Source organism: Solea solea, chromosome 15 (genome assembly GCF_958295425.1).
Source record: "Solea solea chromosome 15, fSolSol10.1, whole genome shotgun sequence".
Taxonomy (NCBI): Eukaryota; Metazoa; Chordata; class Actinopteri; order Pleuronectiformes; family Soleidae; genus Solea; species Solea solea.
The window spans coordinates 944,152-963,006 of NC_081148.1; the positions used below are offsets into that span (position 1 = coordinate 944,152).

The following is an 18,855-nucleotide window of genomic DNA, read 5'->3' on the forward strand; positions in this document are numbered from 1 at the left end:
CACACATTTTTTTTAAATAAAATCAGATTTGAAAATGTGTTCAATGTACATTGGCTAAGAAGAGGTCATGTTTGTGTGTACATAAATCAGCTGTTTGTGAACGGGTTAAAAACACCCTGTGGTCTCTTTGGTGTTTGGGGTATTTTTAAATATGACTCTTACCTCTGCCCAGATTAGAAGAGAAGTGGGCCTTTAAAAAAATGTCTATAGTGGAAAGTGCAAAGTTCCTAAAGATTCTGCCACAGTTGTCAAAGATAAAAGAGGAGCAGACGATGGAAGAGAAAGAGGGGTAAAGGTAATGAGGGTAGGAAAGCAGTGGATGAGGGAGGAGGAGTCTGCAGATAGTGTTATCAGAGCCGGTCTGATTGCGCTACGATGGCAGCAGTGATTGGAGAGGAAGCAGAGAGCTCTGCCCATCGTCGGACGCTGCTGGCATTACCTCTGCTAGCCATAACACACGGCTGCCGTGGCGCCACACAGTGTGTGTGTGTGTGAGCCGCTGTAGGAAACCACCTCGGTTACACAACAGCAGCTCCTGAATGCTGATGTGCAGATTAGGAGGCGCTCGAGCTGGGATTGTGCTGAACCTTCACTGTTATTACTGACGTCACTCTGAGGCCTCAGGTTCACACGATACAAAACAATGTCTCAGTATGTTTTATCATATTATGACCATATCCAAAATATGATGTCACCATATAAATATCATGTCCATACATATATGCAGATAATATATATTTATTGCATTTCATCACACCACTGTTGAGTTTCTCACTGCAAAATAAAAATGAAATGTTCTTTATATTGTGTTTCCTAGTCTGGATGATGATGCGTACGTTCCCATTCACGTGCAGCATCTCTGTCACACACACACTCACAGGACAGTTGCTCAGACACACACTGACATGTTGAAGAGCAGAAACCACACAATGACTTTGTTAAATGTCATTATAATTTACTGAACATAAGCAAAATGTTATGGATGGATCTTTAACATAAACAATATTTAACACACCAAATATTACACTGTACTATAGCACAGCAACAACTAATCATTCAATCACTGTATAAACCAGAGTGAAAAACATGAAAAAAATTAAATAACGAGGACATGACTGTCCTGACTGTACGCAGTCAGGACAGGGCCGCCATCACGACGATCAACGGCCATTATTATTATTTAATTTATGATCACTATTGTTGTTATTATTATCATCATTATTATTATTATTATTATTATTATTATTTACAAAACAATAACTATAATATCAATAATAATAAACGATCATTATTATTATTTACAAAATAATGATAATAATAACTATAATAACAATAATAATAATACATGATCATCATTATTTACTTTATGATCATTGTTATTATTATGTACATAATAATAATAACAGTAACTATAATAATAATAAACAATCATTATTATTTACTTGACAATCATTATTTACATAATAATAACAATAATAATTATAATAACACTAATAATAATAAACGATCATTATTATTATTTACTTTATTATCATTATTATTATTATTATTATTATTATTATTATTATGTAAATAACAATAATAATAACTAGAGTCACCTTATCTCTGACTCCATCTTAATCTAATGTCACTATAGCAGTGTGTGAGATTGTAATTTTTATCCCAGACCTCTGTTGTACAGATGTGACTGTCAGATTTATGTTGGGATTGAAGTGATGATAGTTTAGAAAACACGTGTATATGATGCAAGATTACAAGTTAAAGTGTTTCAAATATTGCATTTTACATGGATAAAACATGATACAACAATCAAAAACAGAATATAGATATTATGTTTAAATATTGTGACATGAGTCAAATAAATATGTTCTTATATTTTGGATAAAGAATCTGCGATATATTTAATACATATTTATTTTATTTAATTACATATTTAATACACTCATTTTTCTACATTGACAAAGGTCGTGTAATACGTAATATATAGATAATATTATATTCTGTGTCCAGTTCAGCACTTTCATTTCATTTGAGCATCTCACATTGTTTTGTCTAAATCTGCCTTTTCATTTTCCTCATCCATTGTTGTGAAATAAAAACATGAAAGTCGACTGTCGCCCCCAGATCAGAGGCTACATGACGTGAGTGAGGTTTCCTCTGCTGCTGCTGCTCTGTGTGACGCACCCTGATATTCATTTGTTTCAAATGAATATCAGGTAAACAAACAACAGCTCACATGAGCCTGTACTCACTTCATTCAACAGAACAAGCATGAGAAAAAAAGCCAGAGAGGAAACCATTATCAGAACAGCCGCTGTCTTTCCAGCACCCCATTATTTCTGCAACCAGGACAGTTACACAACACGACAACAAGAGAGACACAAGACAAGTACAACTTGCTCCAAATGACCGGTAATCACAGCTAAGTATTTAGGCCAAAGGTGATGCTGCTTTTTGGAGTAGGCCCCTAGAGTCCTCCCCAGCTCCCTGGGGCCCATGAGAAAGCTGCAGACCCCCAAGCTGCAGAACACAATCTGGGCCTGGCTCCAAACTCAAGCCCCCAGCCTCATCCAGAGCCTTGAGAGACTGACTTTTCTTATCTCAGGGAAGCACACTGGAGGAACTGCAGGCCCACCCTCCACCACACCCACACACACACACACACACACACACATCCCGTCTTGAGTCAGGCACTCTGCGACGTTTCTTAGATCAGTTTTTCAGACTTGGTGGACGCTCTGCAGCGTGTGTGTAAATGTTTGACCACAGTTGCTTCATCATAGCTGAGCTGTGTCAGCGCTGTGGATCAGGAGATCTGGAGATCTGGAGATCAGGAGCTGGGGGGGGTCAGGAGATCAGGAGATCAAGAGCGGCCTGAGACACAGGAAGAAGCTGCGCTGCTTTGTTTTGGCCCCGAGCCAAAGCCCATCGAAGGAAAACATGTCTGAACATAAGCACACAAACGCACACACGCACACACACACACACACACACACATTTAAAGTGATAGTAATTGTCATCACTGAATAAGAGAAGTGATTGCAGTGTTTTCCGTGTGTCTCTCCCTCAGGTCACAGAAGCAGTGACAGCGATGAGGACGGACAGATGGACAGTCTGTACCTGAAGTCACTGGAGGGCTTTATCACCGTGGTAACGTCAGACGGCGACATGATATTCCTGTCTGAGAACATCAACAAGTTCATGGGGCTCACGCAGGTACACAAGCGCACACCACATGACAACGTGAGAGGCTTCTTTAATTACGCGTCACAGCGAGAACTTTTTAAAGAGTGACAAACGTGTGCATAGTAAACAAATCATTTCCAAAATAAGTTTGCTAAATAAATTACAACTTCATTTTTATGCAAACTCATCCACATAAATCAGCCATCTGTGGGTCCGGAACCAGTGTTTGAGAAACAAAACCAAGACCTGACTTAGACCAATGGTCGGGCCTTGTCAACTTAACTGTGATTCTCTTCTTAGTCCCTTTTGGCCTTAGGTGCACTCTTAATTATTAAGCTATCAGTCCGTCAGCTCCACCCTCTCATTTAAATATCTGCTAAGACGTTCAAAATGGCCGTTCACAAATCGATTGACACAAGATGGTAGAACTAACTTATTTCTAGTTTAAAATGATATGATTTTTAAAATGGATAATATTAGATGGACAGTTGTTATACAACCACTCACTCACTCACTCACTCACTCACTCACTCACTCACTCACAGTTCATTAAAGTGCCTCTGGCTCTGCTGGGTTGAAAGGACGAGGGTTTAAAAGTGCAGCTCCTGTGTGGGCCAGCACTGAGAGTCCAGGTATGAAATACAAATCATTTGTATTATAAAGAATCATATCAACATAATTCTGGGTCTTTTATGATATATATATATATATATATTTTGTTTTTAAATAAATGTTACACACTTGACATTTAACGTTCAGACCAGTTAGGCAATAACCTGAGGTAAAATGTACGTCATCAGTCTGCATGCTCACTTTGCCAAGAAGCAGCTGGAGGCAGTTAATGGAAGCTCAGTGAAACGTGGCTGTAACCAACGGCAACAGGGAAAAAAACACTTTCAGCCAAACCTGTTTGTTTTTATCAAATGTGAAATAAGTTTCATTGATCTGAGTGTGAATGACAGTTAATATGTGCAGCTTTCTTCTTGTGAGCACAGGTGTTGTTGTTTCACACAGAGTCTTTTTATGTATGCGCCTGCACTTATCATTCAGGTCATATATTTAAAAGTGAGGATGAACACAGATAAAACATGAAAGAGTTTTCCATGCTAGTGTTAACTTTCTTTGTTGCTGTGACACTGTAAATCTTAACTTAACTTAACTAAACTTAACCAAACACAACTGCATTTTTTTATGTATAAAGTGTCTACAATTTGAAATTTATTCTGACAATATTAGTATAGATTAGATTAGATTAGATTAGATTAAATTAGACTTTATTGATCCCACACTGGGGAAATTCAAATAAAAGAGAACAGTAAAGAGACATGGAAGTTCTGTAAACCTCATGATTAAACAACAACAACATTGTGGGTTTCTGGGTCATTTAACTGCATTCTGGTGGCCACGAGGAGAATGTTCTGAAAACCAGGCTTTTACGAAAGATGGGTCATAGGAGACAGTTTTTAAATAAGGTCCATAAATTAGTTAGAAATAATGGTTGTTTCAGAATTACCGTAAAAATAGTCAAAATGTTATGCATTAATTTTCTACTGCTTGATCCTCCACAGGAAACCCTCCTGCAGGGGGCGCTGTGCAGTCTCAGCTGACATAGGGCGATAGGCGGGGTCACAGATCGCCAGTCAAAATGTTATATATTGTTAAATGTGCTGTTGTTTAACATCATTACAGTACTTTTAACATTGGAATGACAAGTATGACTGTATAGCAGTCAGGTCTTGATGTGGACACTGGGGATCTGATCACTGTCTGATGAATATCTGATCACTATCTGATCAATATCTGATCACTATCTGATCAATATTGATCAATATCTGATCAATATTGATCAATATCTGATCACTATCTAAACAATATCTGATCACTATCTGATCACTATCTGATCACTATCTGATCAATATTGATCAATATCTGATCAATATCTGATGAAAAACCCGCCTATTCCAGCTTTAATAATGACACTTAACTGTGTTTCAGGTGGAGCTCACTGGTCACAGCATCTTTGACTTCACACATCCATGTGACCACGAGGAGATCAGAGAGAATCTCAGCCTGAAGACAACTGGTCAGTCACAGCCTCGTCCGCATACATACATCACATACATCACACACATCACACACATCACAAATATCACATACATCACATACGTCACATACATCACATACGTCACACACATCACATACGTCACACACATCACAAACATCACATACATCACATATCACACACATCACAAACATCACAAACATCACAAACATCACATACATCACATACGTCACATACATCACATACATCACAAACATCACAAACATCTCATACATCACATACGTCACATACATCACATACATCACACACATCACAAACATCACATACGTCACATATCACATACATCACACACATCACAAACATCACATACGTCACATACATCACACACATCACAAACATCACATACGTCACATACATCAAACACATCAGATACATCACACACATCACAAACATCACATACGTCACATACATCACATACATCACACACATCACAAACATCACATACGTCACATATCACATACATCACACACATCACAAACATCACATACGTCACATACATCACATACATCACACACATCACAAACATCACATACGTCACATACATCACACACATCACAAACATCACATACGTCACATACATCACACACATCAGATACATCACACACATCACAAACATCACATACGTCACATACATCACATACATCAGAAACATCACAAACATCACATACATCACATACGTCACATACATCACATACATCACAAACATCACAAACATCACATACATCACACACATCACAAACATCACATACGTCACATACATCACATACATCACACACATCACAAACATCACATACGTCACATACATCACACACATCAGATACATCACACACATCACAAACATCACATACGTCACATACATCACATACATCAGAAACATCACAAACATCACATACATCACATACGTCACATACATCACATACATCACAAACATCACAAACATCACATACGTCACATACATCACATACATCACACACATCACAAACATCACATACGTCACATACATCACACACATCAGATACATCACACACATCACAAACATCACATACGTCACATACATCACATACATCACATACATCACATACATCACACACATCACACACATCACATACATCACATACATCACACACATCACACACATCACACACATCACATACATCACACACATCACATACATCACACACATCACACACATCACATACATCACACACATCACACACATCACATACATCACACATCACACACATCACACACATCACACACGTCACATACGTCACATACATCACATACGTCACATACATCACATACGTCACATACATCACATACATCACACACATCACATACATCACATACATCACATACATCACACACATCACACACATCACATACATCACATACATCACACACATCACATACATCACATACATCACATACATTACATACATCAGACACAACTTACATACATCACATACATCACATACATCACACACATCACACACATCACATACATCACATACATCACACACATCACATACATCACATACATCACACACATCACATACATCACATACATCACATACATTACATACATCAGACACAACTTACATACATCACATACATCTTACATACATCACATACGTCTCACGAACAGTACGTCTCACATACATCCCACATATGTCTCACATACGTCTCACATGCATCTCACATACATCTCACATACATCACATACATCTCACATACATCATATACATCACATACATCACATACATCTCCCATACATCACATACGTCTCAAATACATCCCACATACACAATATATGGCTCTGACTGGACAGAGAGTCTACAGCTTGCAAATGCTGGACAAAAAAAAAAACAAAGACCTTGTCCGGTTGGTGATGTTTTGGGTGGGCTCGTAGGTTGGTGGTATTTCCACTCTATTTCACATTTGTGTGACACAGCTTGCAAACCGCAATACTTTTATCCAAGTCCTCGCACTCCTTCTTTTTTTTTAAACCGAAATGCTCCCACACATCTGCTTTTAAATATAATGGTGCTGGACTTATAATACTACCCGCCATTTTCTTGAATCTCCTCGGGTAAACAGGAAGATGAACACGTCTGCGTCTGTGTAAAGGGAGTATCTAGACGGGTAACTAGCTACCAACCTTTTTGAAACCGAGAGCTACTTCCTGGGTACCGATTAAGGCAAAGGGCTACCAGTTTGATACACATCTTTTTGGATGAAATCAACGATATTCTGTTCCTCTGGTCCCCGCCAAGGGCTGTGGGCTGTTGGATTATGATTTTTTTCTGTTTTTCCGATTTTTTCCACCCCTCGAAAAACCCAAGTGACTCTGGTTCTTAGGACCAGGCCTATTTTCGGATACCTGAGGGGAGATTTCAACGGGCTGTATCTCGGTCATTTTTACACCTTTTTGGATGAAGTCAACGGTATTCTGTTCCGTGGGCTGTTGGATTATGAAAAAAACAAAAATTTAGACTAACTATTTTTAGAACAGGCCAGTGGGCGACTCATGTGGTCCTTAGGGGCGACCTGGTGCCCGCGGGCACTGCGTTGGTGAGCCCTGCTCTACAGCGACACTAGCGGCTGGCGGACCTAATCGCTCTTCCTGCAAAAGCGAGCGGGGGAAATGGGCAGCGAGCAGAGTGCCAGGCGGAACACGGAGGATTTGAATGGGACATAATGTTTTGATACTCGCGGCTGAAAAATCGATACTTTCTGTGGAAACGATATATATATATATATATATATATATATATATCGATATAAATCGCAGAATCGATAAAATCACCCAGCCCTAGCGCACGCGTGTGTGCATTTGTGTGTGAGCTGAGAACACGAGGACAAGAAGACAGGAAAAGACTCCGGGTATCATCTGTCAGAGACTGAGCGACGTGTGTCACACTGACTGTAGCAGGAAGTCACACAAAAGTTACGGTTGGACTCTCGCCAAAGCTCCGCCCCCAAAACAACTGGAACTGTGCTTGTAGTAATGAGTCAGAGAGGACAGAGCTTTGGTAAATCCAAACTAAACATTTCAAAAACAAATCAAATTTTAACTACTTAATCCACAACCTTTGTGTACCATGATGTAAAATCACTGATTTTCTCTGTGGACTTTGGTGCATACAGTGAGTGGTTTTTACCACACACTACAAACCTCAGTTGCCTGGTGAAAAAGGCTGTCTGACAGCAGCAATGCAAGAAAATGAAGCTCATGGTGAGCACAGTGCAGTCAGGTCCTCACACAGTGAACTAGCCCATTAACCATAACTGTGTCTCCACTTATCCCAGGAAACAGCCTGTTCCCAAATGAGGACACTTGTTTTTCCCTAGTTGGACAAACTGTTCTCAACACACACACACACACACACACACACACACACACACACACAGTGTCTGTGTCTGTGTTTCCTGTCACAAACAGGACCTGCAGTCCTCATGGAGACCAAAACCTGGTCCTAAGTTAGGTTAAGGTTTAGGGTTAGACATGAACTGGTTATTTAGTGATTTACGTGTAAAGTTGGGAAACTAATGAGTGAAACTGAAATTGAAATAAATATTGAAAAAGCTTTTTTTTTATGTCCAACATAAATAACACAAACATGCATAAATGAACACATGAAACCACATCTGTTTTTCAGGCAGTGGCTTTGGCAAAAAAGGCAAAGAGCTGACCACAGAGCGGGATTTCTTCATGAGGATGAAATGCACTGTGACCAACAGGGGGCGCACTGTCAACCTCAAGTCAGCCAGCTGGAAGGTGAGAGAGCCACTGTTTGTGAAGTGTGCACACAGCACACACGTCTTCTTCTCTGGTTTTGGTTTAGCAGTGCTACAGCGCCACACACAGGCCGGGTTTCTTTCCCGTGTGCCTTAACCAGTTAGATCTGACAGAAGAGAGAGAGAGAACACCACTGACAGAATCCTGTTTAGATTTGTGTGACGAAACATGTTCAAATGTCAAGGTCACAGTGTCCTTCTGAACATTACATTTCATTAATGTTTAAAATGACTTCTAAACCCCAGCAAGCAGCATGTTATATGAGTTATACAAGCACTGTTTTTAAAGGTTTAATCTCAGAGATGATGACTCACACAAATGAAATGATAACTTTGTTGTCTGTGAACTTTTGACCACTGTTTTTCCTGTAGGTGCTGCACTGCACCGGACACCTGAGGATGAACAGCTGTCCTCCCAGAGTGCTGTGCGGCTTCAAAGAGCCCCCGCTCACCTGCGCCGTTCTGATGTGTGAGCCGATCCCGCACCCGTCCAACATCGACACACCTCTGGACAGCAAGACCTTCATGAGCAGACACAGCATGGACATGAAGTTCACCTACTGTGACGAGAGGTGCGCTGCTGCAACACACACACACAATATATCTCAATGAGGAGCGCACATAACACATAACACATAATGCATTCCCCTCTTACCCTCTAACATTAACCGTCACAACTGTGCTAACCCCAGGTCTTAACCCTGAAAAAGCCCATTAAAGTTAAAGAGGACCAGACAAAATGTCTTCACAAAGATACGTTTACATTACAAACAAGTCATCAATCAATTTAACAATAAAATGAATATAATCAAATAATTGCATTCGCAGAACTCGAGAACTCACTGTCCTAGCTCCCAAATGGTGGAACGAGCTCCCCATCAACATCTGGACAGCGGAAAGCCTCCACATCTTCCGCCGCCGACTAAAAACACATTTCTTCCGACTCTACCTTGACTAAGGCGACGACGACGACAAAAAAAAACCAAAAAAAAACTTATGACTAGCAGTTCATAGTTTGGCTTGCTTGAAGCTCTTTCTTACTTCTAGCTCTTATTTGTACCCCAATGTTTAAATGCACTTATTGTAAGTCGCTTTGGATGAAAGCGTCTGCTAAATGACATGTAATGTAATGTAATGTAATGTAATGTAATTTAATGTAATTGCTCACTGGAAGCCTCAGAACTCATCAGGCACTCTAAATAAAGTAAGATGGTGTGTGCGCACACACACACACACAGACAGACAGAGGAATGTTGTTCCCTGATTGCAGACTGAAATCAGTGAGACTTGGCAGAAACGTCAGTGGAAGCCACGGATGAAACATTAATACTGTAATAAGAGGCTGTCACGACACTGAGCCACCGGGCCAAAGCCACACACACACATGCACGCAGAGCTGTAATCTTTATGTGAGAGCTGTGCTACAAACAAGGTCCCATTTTCTTTTTCTTTTCTGTTTTGTAAAATTTAATAGCAGGCAAAAAAAAATCTCCTCCAATTACGCAAATAAGTTCACTGTAGGTGGGTCGCCCTCAGCGTTCAGCTGGGACTTAGACTCATTAGTGACGGGACAGAAAGTTCCCTTGAGCTTGTGTTGGGCAGCGACTGAAGGGATGAAAGGAAGGATTATGAAAGAATGGACAACAAGGTTTTTCTCAGCAATCCAAGCACACAGGATTTACATTACATTACATGTCAGACGCTTTTATCCAAAGCGACTTACAATAAGTACATTTAAACATTTGGGTACAAACAAGAGCTAGAAGTAAGTAAGAGCTTCAAGTAAGCCAAACTATAAAGTGCTCGTCATAAGTGCGATGTATAATTAAGTGCTTTTTTTTTCTTGTCTTCGTCGTCGAATAAGTCAAGGTAGAGTCAGAAGAAATGTGTTTTTAGTCCGCGGCGGAAGATGTGGAGGCTTTCTGCTGTCCAGATGTCGATGGGGAGCTCGTTCCACCATTTGGGAGCTAGGACAGTAAACAGTCTCGAGTTCTGCGAATGCCTCTGCGATCCTCTCAGTGAGGGGGCAGCAAGCCGGTTTGCCGATGCAGATCGGAGTGGGCGGGCTGTAGATTTGATCATGTCCTGGATGTAGGCTGGACCGGATCCATTTGTAACATGGAACGCATGCACTAGAGTCTTGAAGCGGATGCGAGCAGCTACAGGAAGCCAGTGAAGGGAGCAGAGGAGCAGTGTAGTGTGAGAGAACTTTGGTAAGTTGAAGACCAGTCGAGCTGCTGCATTCTGGATGAGCTGCAGAGGTTGTATGGCACACGCAGGGAGACCAGCCAGGAGGGAGTTGCAGTAGTCCAAGCGTGAGATGACAAGAGGCTGGACCAGAACCTGTGTCGCCTTCTGGGTTAGAAGAGGCCTTATCCTTCAGATGTTGTGTAACATGTATCTGCAATATCGAACTGTTGCAGCAATGTTTGCAGTGAGGGAGAGATGGTCATCAAGTGTCACACCCAGGTTCCTTGTGGTATGAGAAGGAGCTACCACAGAGATGTGGAGGGTGATGGTCAGATCTGTGGTGGGAGAGCCCTTTCCTGGGAGAAAAAGAACTTCAGTCTTGTAGAGATTGAGTTTCAGGTGATGGTCAGACATTCACTGAGAGATGTCGGTCAGACAAGCGGAGATCCGTTCTGCTACATGTGTGTCGGAGCTGGGAAAATAGAGAATGAGTTGGTTGTCATCGGCATAGCTGTGATAGGAAAAACCATGAGAGTGAATAACAGAACCTAGAGAGTTGGTGTACAAAGAGAAGAGGAGAGGGCCCAAGACAGAACCCTGAGGGTCCCCAGTAGCTAGAGGACAGGGTTCTGACACAGATCCTCTCTAGGTTACTCTGTATGTTCGGTTTTGAAGATAGGACGAGAGTAGGGTAAGTGCAGAGCCTGAGACACCTAGTTCTTGAAGGGAGGAAATAAGGATCTGGTGGTTAACTGTGTCAAACGCTGCAGAAAGGTCCAAGAGGATGAGCAACAGAGGAGAGAGAGACAGCCCTGGCTCAGTGACAGCAAGAAGTGCAGTTTCGGTCGAGTGACCTGCTTTAAAACCAGACTGAAGAGGATCGAGAAGGTTGTTCCGGTGAAGGTAGGAAGAGAGTTGATTTAAGATAGCACGCTCCAGAGTTTTGGAAAGAAAAGGAAGAAGACAGACAGGTCCGCAGTTATTTACTTCAGACGGGTCGAGGGTGGGTTTTTTAAGGAGGGGGGTCACTCTGGCCTCTTTAAGAGAGTCAGGAAAGCAACCAGATGATAGAGATGTGTTAATGAGATGGGTGAGGAAAGGAAGAAGATCAGAAGCAATTCACTGAAGAAGGTGAGAAGGGGGTCAAGGGGGCAGGAGGTGGGGCGGGCAGAGGTTATTGGGGAAAGAACTTGATCATGAGATAGAGGGGTGAAAGGATAGAGAAGGAGATGGATTTGTGGTTAGTATAGTGGTGAGATCAGGAGGTGGGGTTGAGAAAGAAGAGCGAATGTCATCTACTTTTTTGTGAAGTAGTTGACAAAGTGAATTGGTGGAAGGGAGGAGGGGGAGTGGGGGGGGTCAAGGAGGTTAGAGAAGATCGAGAAAAGTGTTTTGGGGTTAGAGAAAGAGGATTGAATTTTAGTCTGATAGAAAGATTGTTTGGCTGCAGAGATAGAGGCAGTGAAGGTGAAGAGAAGAGAATGATAGGAAAGCAGCTCGTCTTCCATTTCCTTACTGCTGCCCGTATCATGGCTCTCTCAGTACGCACTGAGTCAGACAACCACGGGGCTGGGGAGGACTTACGAACTTGCCGTGAAGTAAGAGGACAGAGATAGTCAAGAGAGGAGGACAGAGTAGAGAGGAAGGTGTCTGTCGCGGATTTGGGATGCATGAGGGAGAAGGAGTCAGCTGAAGGAAGTGCTGATAGAACAGTTGAGGAGAGAGAGAAGGGAGAGAGAGAGCGAATGTTACGACGAGTGCAGTATCTGATGAGATGAGATCGTCAGATTGGGAGAGTGGGAGAGAGTAGGATATGAAGAAATGATCAGAGACATGAAGTGGAGTTACCATTTCAGGATGTTTTGTTTTTCAGTCATTATTGTTTAAGGTATTTTCTTCAGTGTGACCCGCCACAGCTCAACCAGCAACAAGTCGCCCAGCTCAAAACAAGTAAACGAAGAAAATTTCGTTTACATTTTTTCAAAATTATACAAGTTGAAGTTTCTGCATGTTTCGTGGTATTGTGGGTCTTAAAACCAGAAACATTGAATTTGTTTTTGTACTTCTTAACAAAGACAGAGGCTTCTGGTCATGCCGACACCCATCTCACTTCTGTTATGCTAATGGACTTTATCGCCAACGCATTAGCATTGAAGCTAGTGGACTTTATCGTCGCTAACTTTCTCCAGAGCTTATGAACAACAAACGGATAGATTGACTAAAACAAAACAAACTGCTTAATGCAAATAACACAACATTAATATTAACATTAACTACATTCATTCCTTTCTCTGGGAACCCTCTGGGACCTCTTCATAGAACCCTCTGGGACCTCTTCATAGAACCCTCTGGGACCTCTTCATAGAGCCCTCAGGGTCCCTAGATCTGTTATTGATAAACGTTGTTCAAACTACTGCAATAGTTTCTATCCTGTGAGCTGACAGATATCACATGTCATTGACAGTTAGGACTATGTAAATGTGATGATTCTGTCTCTGTAAATCTTTGTAAATATTGTCAGATTTCCATGTGTTAGACATGTACTTTTATTTTTTTTAACCTGTCCTTCCCAGTACCTAGCACATGTAATATGGTTGACTGCATGCCTTGTCATGTCGGACAGGTTTGCTGTGCGCAGGGCGAGTCTGTGAAAACAGCGCCTCCTGGTGGTAACAGAAAATACAAAAAATACACAATTTTGGTAATAACTTTCATCATATCAAACTCAAAATTAGTGAAAACATCCAAAACACATGGTAGATGATACTTGCTTAATATGACAACAAATCATTCAACGGTGTTGTCTTGGCAACACTGCAAAGTCAGATATTTGCGACAAAAAAACAAACTGCTACAACTTTGCGAATCCAAGTCCAATCTGAACAACTTGCTAGGATTGATGATAGTCCGGCCCTGAAGACGCCTATATGAAAATATTTACTTTCAAAAACTGCGCCCCCTGGTGACGGCAGACACTATGACGTCTGGTGTTTCGTCCTAGAGCTTTCATGGGATCACCTTTAAACTTGGTGAGGTCACTGTGGACAAGTTGAGGATCTAAAGTTGAACTTTTCAATAAGTATCATGGCATTCAATATAGGGGGCGCCAAAGTTGGCGTTCATTCATATTTTTCACAACAAAAGGCGAAACTCTTATAACCCCTAAAACTTGTCCTGAGGAGCACGTTTAATGTACATGCACGAAACTTGGTACACACGTTCCTTAGGTTGGGATGTACATTTTTTGCCGACTTTGGCCATTTCGCACCAATGGTATTTGAACAAACTTGTCCTACAACTTTCATGGGATCACCTTCAAACTTGGTGAGGTCACTGTGGACAAGTTGAGGATCACTATGACGTCTGGTATTTCGCAACACACAACAAACTCTTAAAACTTTGCGATGGAAGGTCAGATCTTAACCAAACTTGTGACGAGCGATGATGGGCCCTTGCTGAAGATGCCAAAAACTTTACATTTTGAAAACAGCGCCTCCTGGTGGTAACAGAAAATACAACAAATTCACAATTTTGCTTATAACTTTTACAGAGTTCATCGTATCAAACTCAAAATTAGTGAAAACAATCAAAACACATGATGATGTGTGCTGAATATGATAACAAATCGTTCAACGGTGTTGCCATGGCAACACTGCAAATGAATCACTCAACTGAGTGGTTCCTCATTCATTTTCATGCAGTACCTTTTTTTCGCCACATGATGGAGGCAGCTGCCTACAAATCTATATGAAAATATTCCATGTCAAAATCAGCACCCACTGGTGACGGCAGACGGAATTACATTTACAGTTTTCATGCTGCTCTAACCGGGATTGTTGTATCCACTTGAAACTTGATATGTGAGACCTCAGACCCATCCTGAACATGTCTGTAAAAGGTCACTTCCCTACAAGAAGTAGAATGTTTGAAACAGGAAGTAAAGTGTAACATTTTCCGATCCGCACAAAACTTGATGTGAGTCAAGGGTCCTTCCCTGAACACGTTTACGGACACGACTCCAACCCAACAGAAAGTCGGCCATTTTAAACAGGAAGTGCCCTTTAATTTAGCCGTACATTGTACAATCTGCACAAAATTTGATCTGTGAGACAAGGAAACTAACCTGAACACGTTTACGGACACGCCTTTCACCCAACAGGAAGTTGTCCATTTTAAACAGGAAACGCCCTCTAACTTTGCGCAGGGACGCCGCTGAAAAATAACTAGGACTGAAAATAACTAGTACCGCAAGCTGTGAATGAACGGGAGATGAGCTCGAGGACTCACGCGGCGACGTGGGCGCACGGAGACTCGCGAGCCCTCGAGCTCGAACCCGTTCATTACCACTTGCGGTACTAGTTATTTATTTGTTTTATTATTATGTGGTGTGGGCAGCCGGACCAGACAGAGGGACAGGGAGTGGACAGACAAGGGGAGGGGGAGTGAGTGGGAGGGAGGGAGGTAGAGAGGGAGAGAGAGAGAGCGAGGTGGACAACAATATCAATAGTAGTGCATGGGTTAGTTACATTGAACAATTAAAATTATATAAAATATAATGGCCCGGTGAGATGGCAGAACTCCGCCCAGAACCGAAATATGAACTGGGGGCCCCAGTCCGAAACGATGTCCAGGGGCAGTCCATGGAGCTTAAACACCTCCCTGAGAATCATCTCTGCTGTTTGCTTAGCCGACAGGAGCTTGGCCAGGGGAATGAAGTGCACCATCTTGGAGAATCGGTCGACCACAGTCAGAATGCAGGTCTTACCCTCCGATGGCAGAAACCCGGTGACAAAATCCAGGGAGATGTGGGACCAGGGCCGAGATGGTACTGGCAGAGGAAGGAGGGTTGAAATGACAGGCTTGCATGTGGCACAGACTGGACAGGCCGCCACAAACTCCCCAATGTCACGGCGCATGCCCGGCCACCAGAAGCGCCGACCCTCAAGCTCAGCGGTGCTTGATTCTCCTGGATGGCAAGACCACTTCGACGCATGCCCCCAACCAAGCACCTGTGGATGGAGACACACTGGGACAAAGAGACGGTTAGGGGGACAAGACGCCGGGGGTGGGTCAGAGCGATGAGAACGCCTAACCCGCTCCTCGACGTCCCAAATGACAGAACCCACCACCAGGTTAGGGGGAAGAATGGGGACAGGAGAGTCAATAGTATCAGGGGCATCAAAAGCTCAGCCTTAACATTACGTGTACCAGGACGATAAGAAGCGACAAAGTGAAAGCGGGTAAATCAAAGCAACCACCTGGACTGCCTGGGGTTGAGGCGTTTAGCTGCTCGATGGTACCCAAGGTTGCGGTGATCTGTCCAGACCAGAAACGGTTGCTCCGCCCTCTCCAGCCAGTGCCTCCATTCCTCGAGCCCAGAGTTCCTCTCAGCCCGAGACAGCTTCCTGGAATAGAAGGCACAGGGGTGGAGCTTCTGGTCCGAACCCGCCCTTTGAGACAGGATGGCCCCCACCCTGGAGTCTGCGGCGTCCACTTCCACCACGAATTGACAGTGAGGATCAGGGTGACGGAGAATTGGTGCAGAGGTGAACTGGCGTTTAAGCTCCATGAAGGCACGGTTCGAGTCTGGGTTCCATTGGAAGGGCTACAACACAGAGGTGAGGGCATGTAAGGGAGCATAGACAGAACTAAAATTGCGGATGAACTTGCGGTAAAAGTTTGCGAACCCCAGGAAGCGCTGAAGGGCCTTCCTGGAGCCCGGAACCGGCCATTCACGCACCACTCGGACCTTCTCGGGGTCCATCCGGATCTCTCCGGGTGAAATGATGAACCCCAAGAAGGAAACCGAACGTGCGTGAAATTCGCACAGGTTCTCTGCCTTCACGTATAGGTGATAACAGTCTCTCCAGCGCCTGGTGGACATGGTTGGTATGGGTGATCTGATCAGGGGAAAAGATTAGAATGTAGTTGAGATACGCAAAGACGAAGACATTCAGCATATCGCGGAGGACGTCGTTAACAAATGACTGGAAGACAGCTGGGGCGTCGGTGAGCCCAAACGGCATCACCAGATATTCATAATGCCCCGACGGAGTGTTAAAAGTTTTCCATTCGTCCCCCGCCCTGATATGAACCAAGTGATAAGCGTTGCGGAGGTCGAGCTTGGTGAAAATAGTGGCTCCTTTGAGGAGTTCAAAAGCAGATGACATAAGCGTAAGTGGATAACGGTTCTTGATTGTGAGACGATTGAGGGCGCGATAATCAATGCAGGGACGCAGGGTACCATCCTTCTTCCCCACAAAAAAGATTCCTGAATGTACTTATTCATGGCAATGGTTTCGGGTTGAGAAAGAGAAAACGGATGACCATGAGGAGGAACGGAACCGGGATGAAGCTCTATCACGCAGTCATAGGGACGATGCGGAGGGAGAGCAGTGGCTTTGGTCTTACTGAAGGTTGAGGTAAATGGGGGGAATTGAGGACAGGTCCGTGACGGTAGCTGGAAGAGACGTCGCAGCGACCACTGGAGACCTAGGGAGAGAAGACAGAGAGGCAGATGAGAGACACCCCCGGTTGCAGCCCTTCCCCCAGCTAGTTATGGAGTTACTTGACCAGTTGATCACAGGGTTGTGATGTTGGAGCCAGGGATGCCCCTGGATGAGATGGTGGATGGAATCGTTAAGGAAGTGAAGCCGGATGTGTTCCTTATGTCCATCGGGGAAAGTCAGGAGAACCGGTACAGTTTGGTGGCTGGGTGCTACCATCCAGGGTGTGCGCCTCCAGTGGTGGAGACAGTGGTTGCAGCAGGGCTCCAAGCTCCTGTGCTAGGGACTTGGAGATGAAGTTGGCGTCGGCCCCAGAGTCGATGAGGACGTGGACGTTACGGCGAACATGAGGAGTGGAGATGAGTGCCTTGAACTCTGGACGGAAGAGACTCTTGGTGACAATGGTGGGGCTCACCAGTGCTCTACTGGTGAGCCCTGCCTTTTACTGGGAAGTCCTCTCTCTGGTGCCCTTTACCCCCACAGTACAGACACAGGCCCCCATACAAGCGCCGATTGCGTTTGGTCGAGGAGAGATGCGTCCGACCGACCTGCATGGGTTCCTCAGGGTTAGAGTGGCTCTCAGGCCTGGCAGGTGTGTCCGATAAGGCTTGAGGTTTCTCCAGACTGTGACCGACCACGAGATGCTGACCCATACGGGAAGGGGGAATGTCTGCACGGCGGTCACGTTCCTGCTCCTGCAGGCGATTGTCCAACCTGCTGACCAGAGTGATGAGGGAGTCAAGGTCCTGGGGAATGTCCAGCGTGATAAGGTGTCCGCAAAGACATGGGGTGAGGGCATGCAGGAAGGCGTCGATTAGGGCTAGTTCATTCCAGCCCGAGTCGACAGCCAGGGTCCGGAACTGGATAGCGAAATCGCTTGCCCGTTGCGCTCCCTGCGCTGTGTGTGTGTGTGTGTGTGTGTGTGTGTGTGTGTGCATGCCAGAGCCTTTCAGAATAAGAGCAAGATAGCAACAAATTTATATTGATAATCACAGTAAAACATCAAACAATCAAAGATGAATTATGAACCAACCATGTTCCTTAGACAGG

At 43.5% G+C, this 18,855-nt stretch overlaps 1 protein-coding gene across 2 annotated transcripts in view; it reads left to right on the forward strand.

The window, feature by feature from the left end:
* The window catches only part of epas1b (endothelial PAS domain protein 1b), an 83,582-nt gene that overhangs the window by 46,740 nt on the left and 17,987 nt on the right, over window positions 1-18,855 (forward strand). Inside the window, exons 1-5 of one of the 2 annotated variants that reach the window (XM_058650897.1) lie at window positions 2,674-2,942; window positions 3,071-3,216; window positions 5,182-5,269; window positions 8,971-9,089; window positions 9,482-9,681. In XM_058650897.1, the coding sequence (XP_058506880.1) occupies window positions 3,106-3,216; window positions 5,182-5,269; window positions 8,971-9,089; window positions 9,482-9,681 (518 nt within the window). In that variant the 5' untranslated portion in view covers window positions 2,674-2,942; window positions 3,071-3,105. Of the gene's footprint in view, window positions 1-2,673; window positions 2,943-3,070; window positions 3,217-5,181; window positions 5,270-8,970; window positions 9,090-9,481; window positions 9,682-18,855 lie in introns of those variants that run through there. The other variant, XM_058650896.1, reaches the window with a different exon arrangement.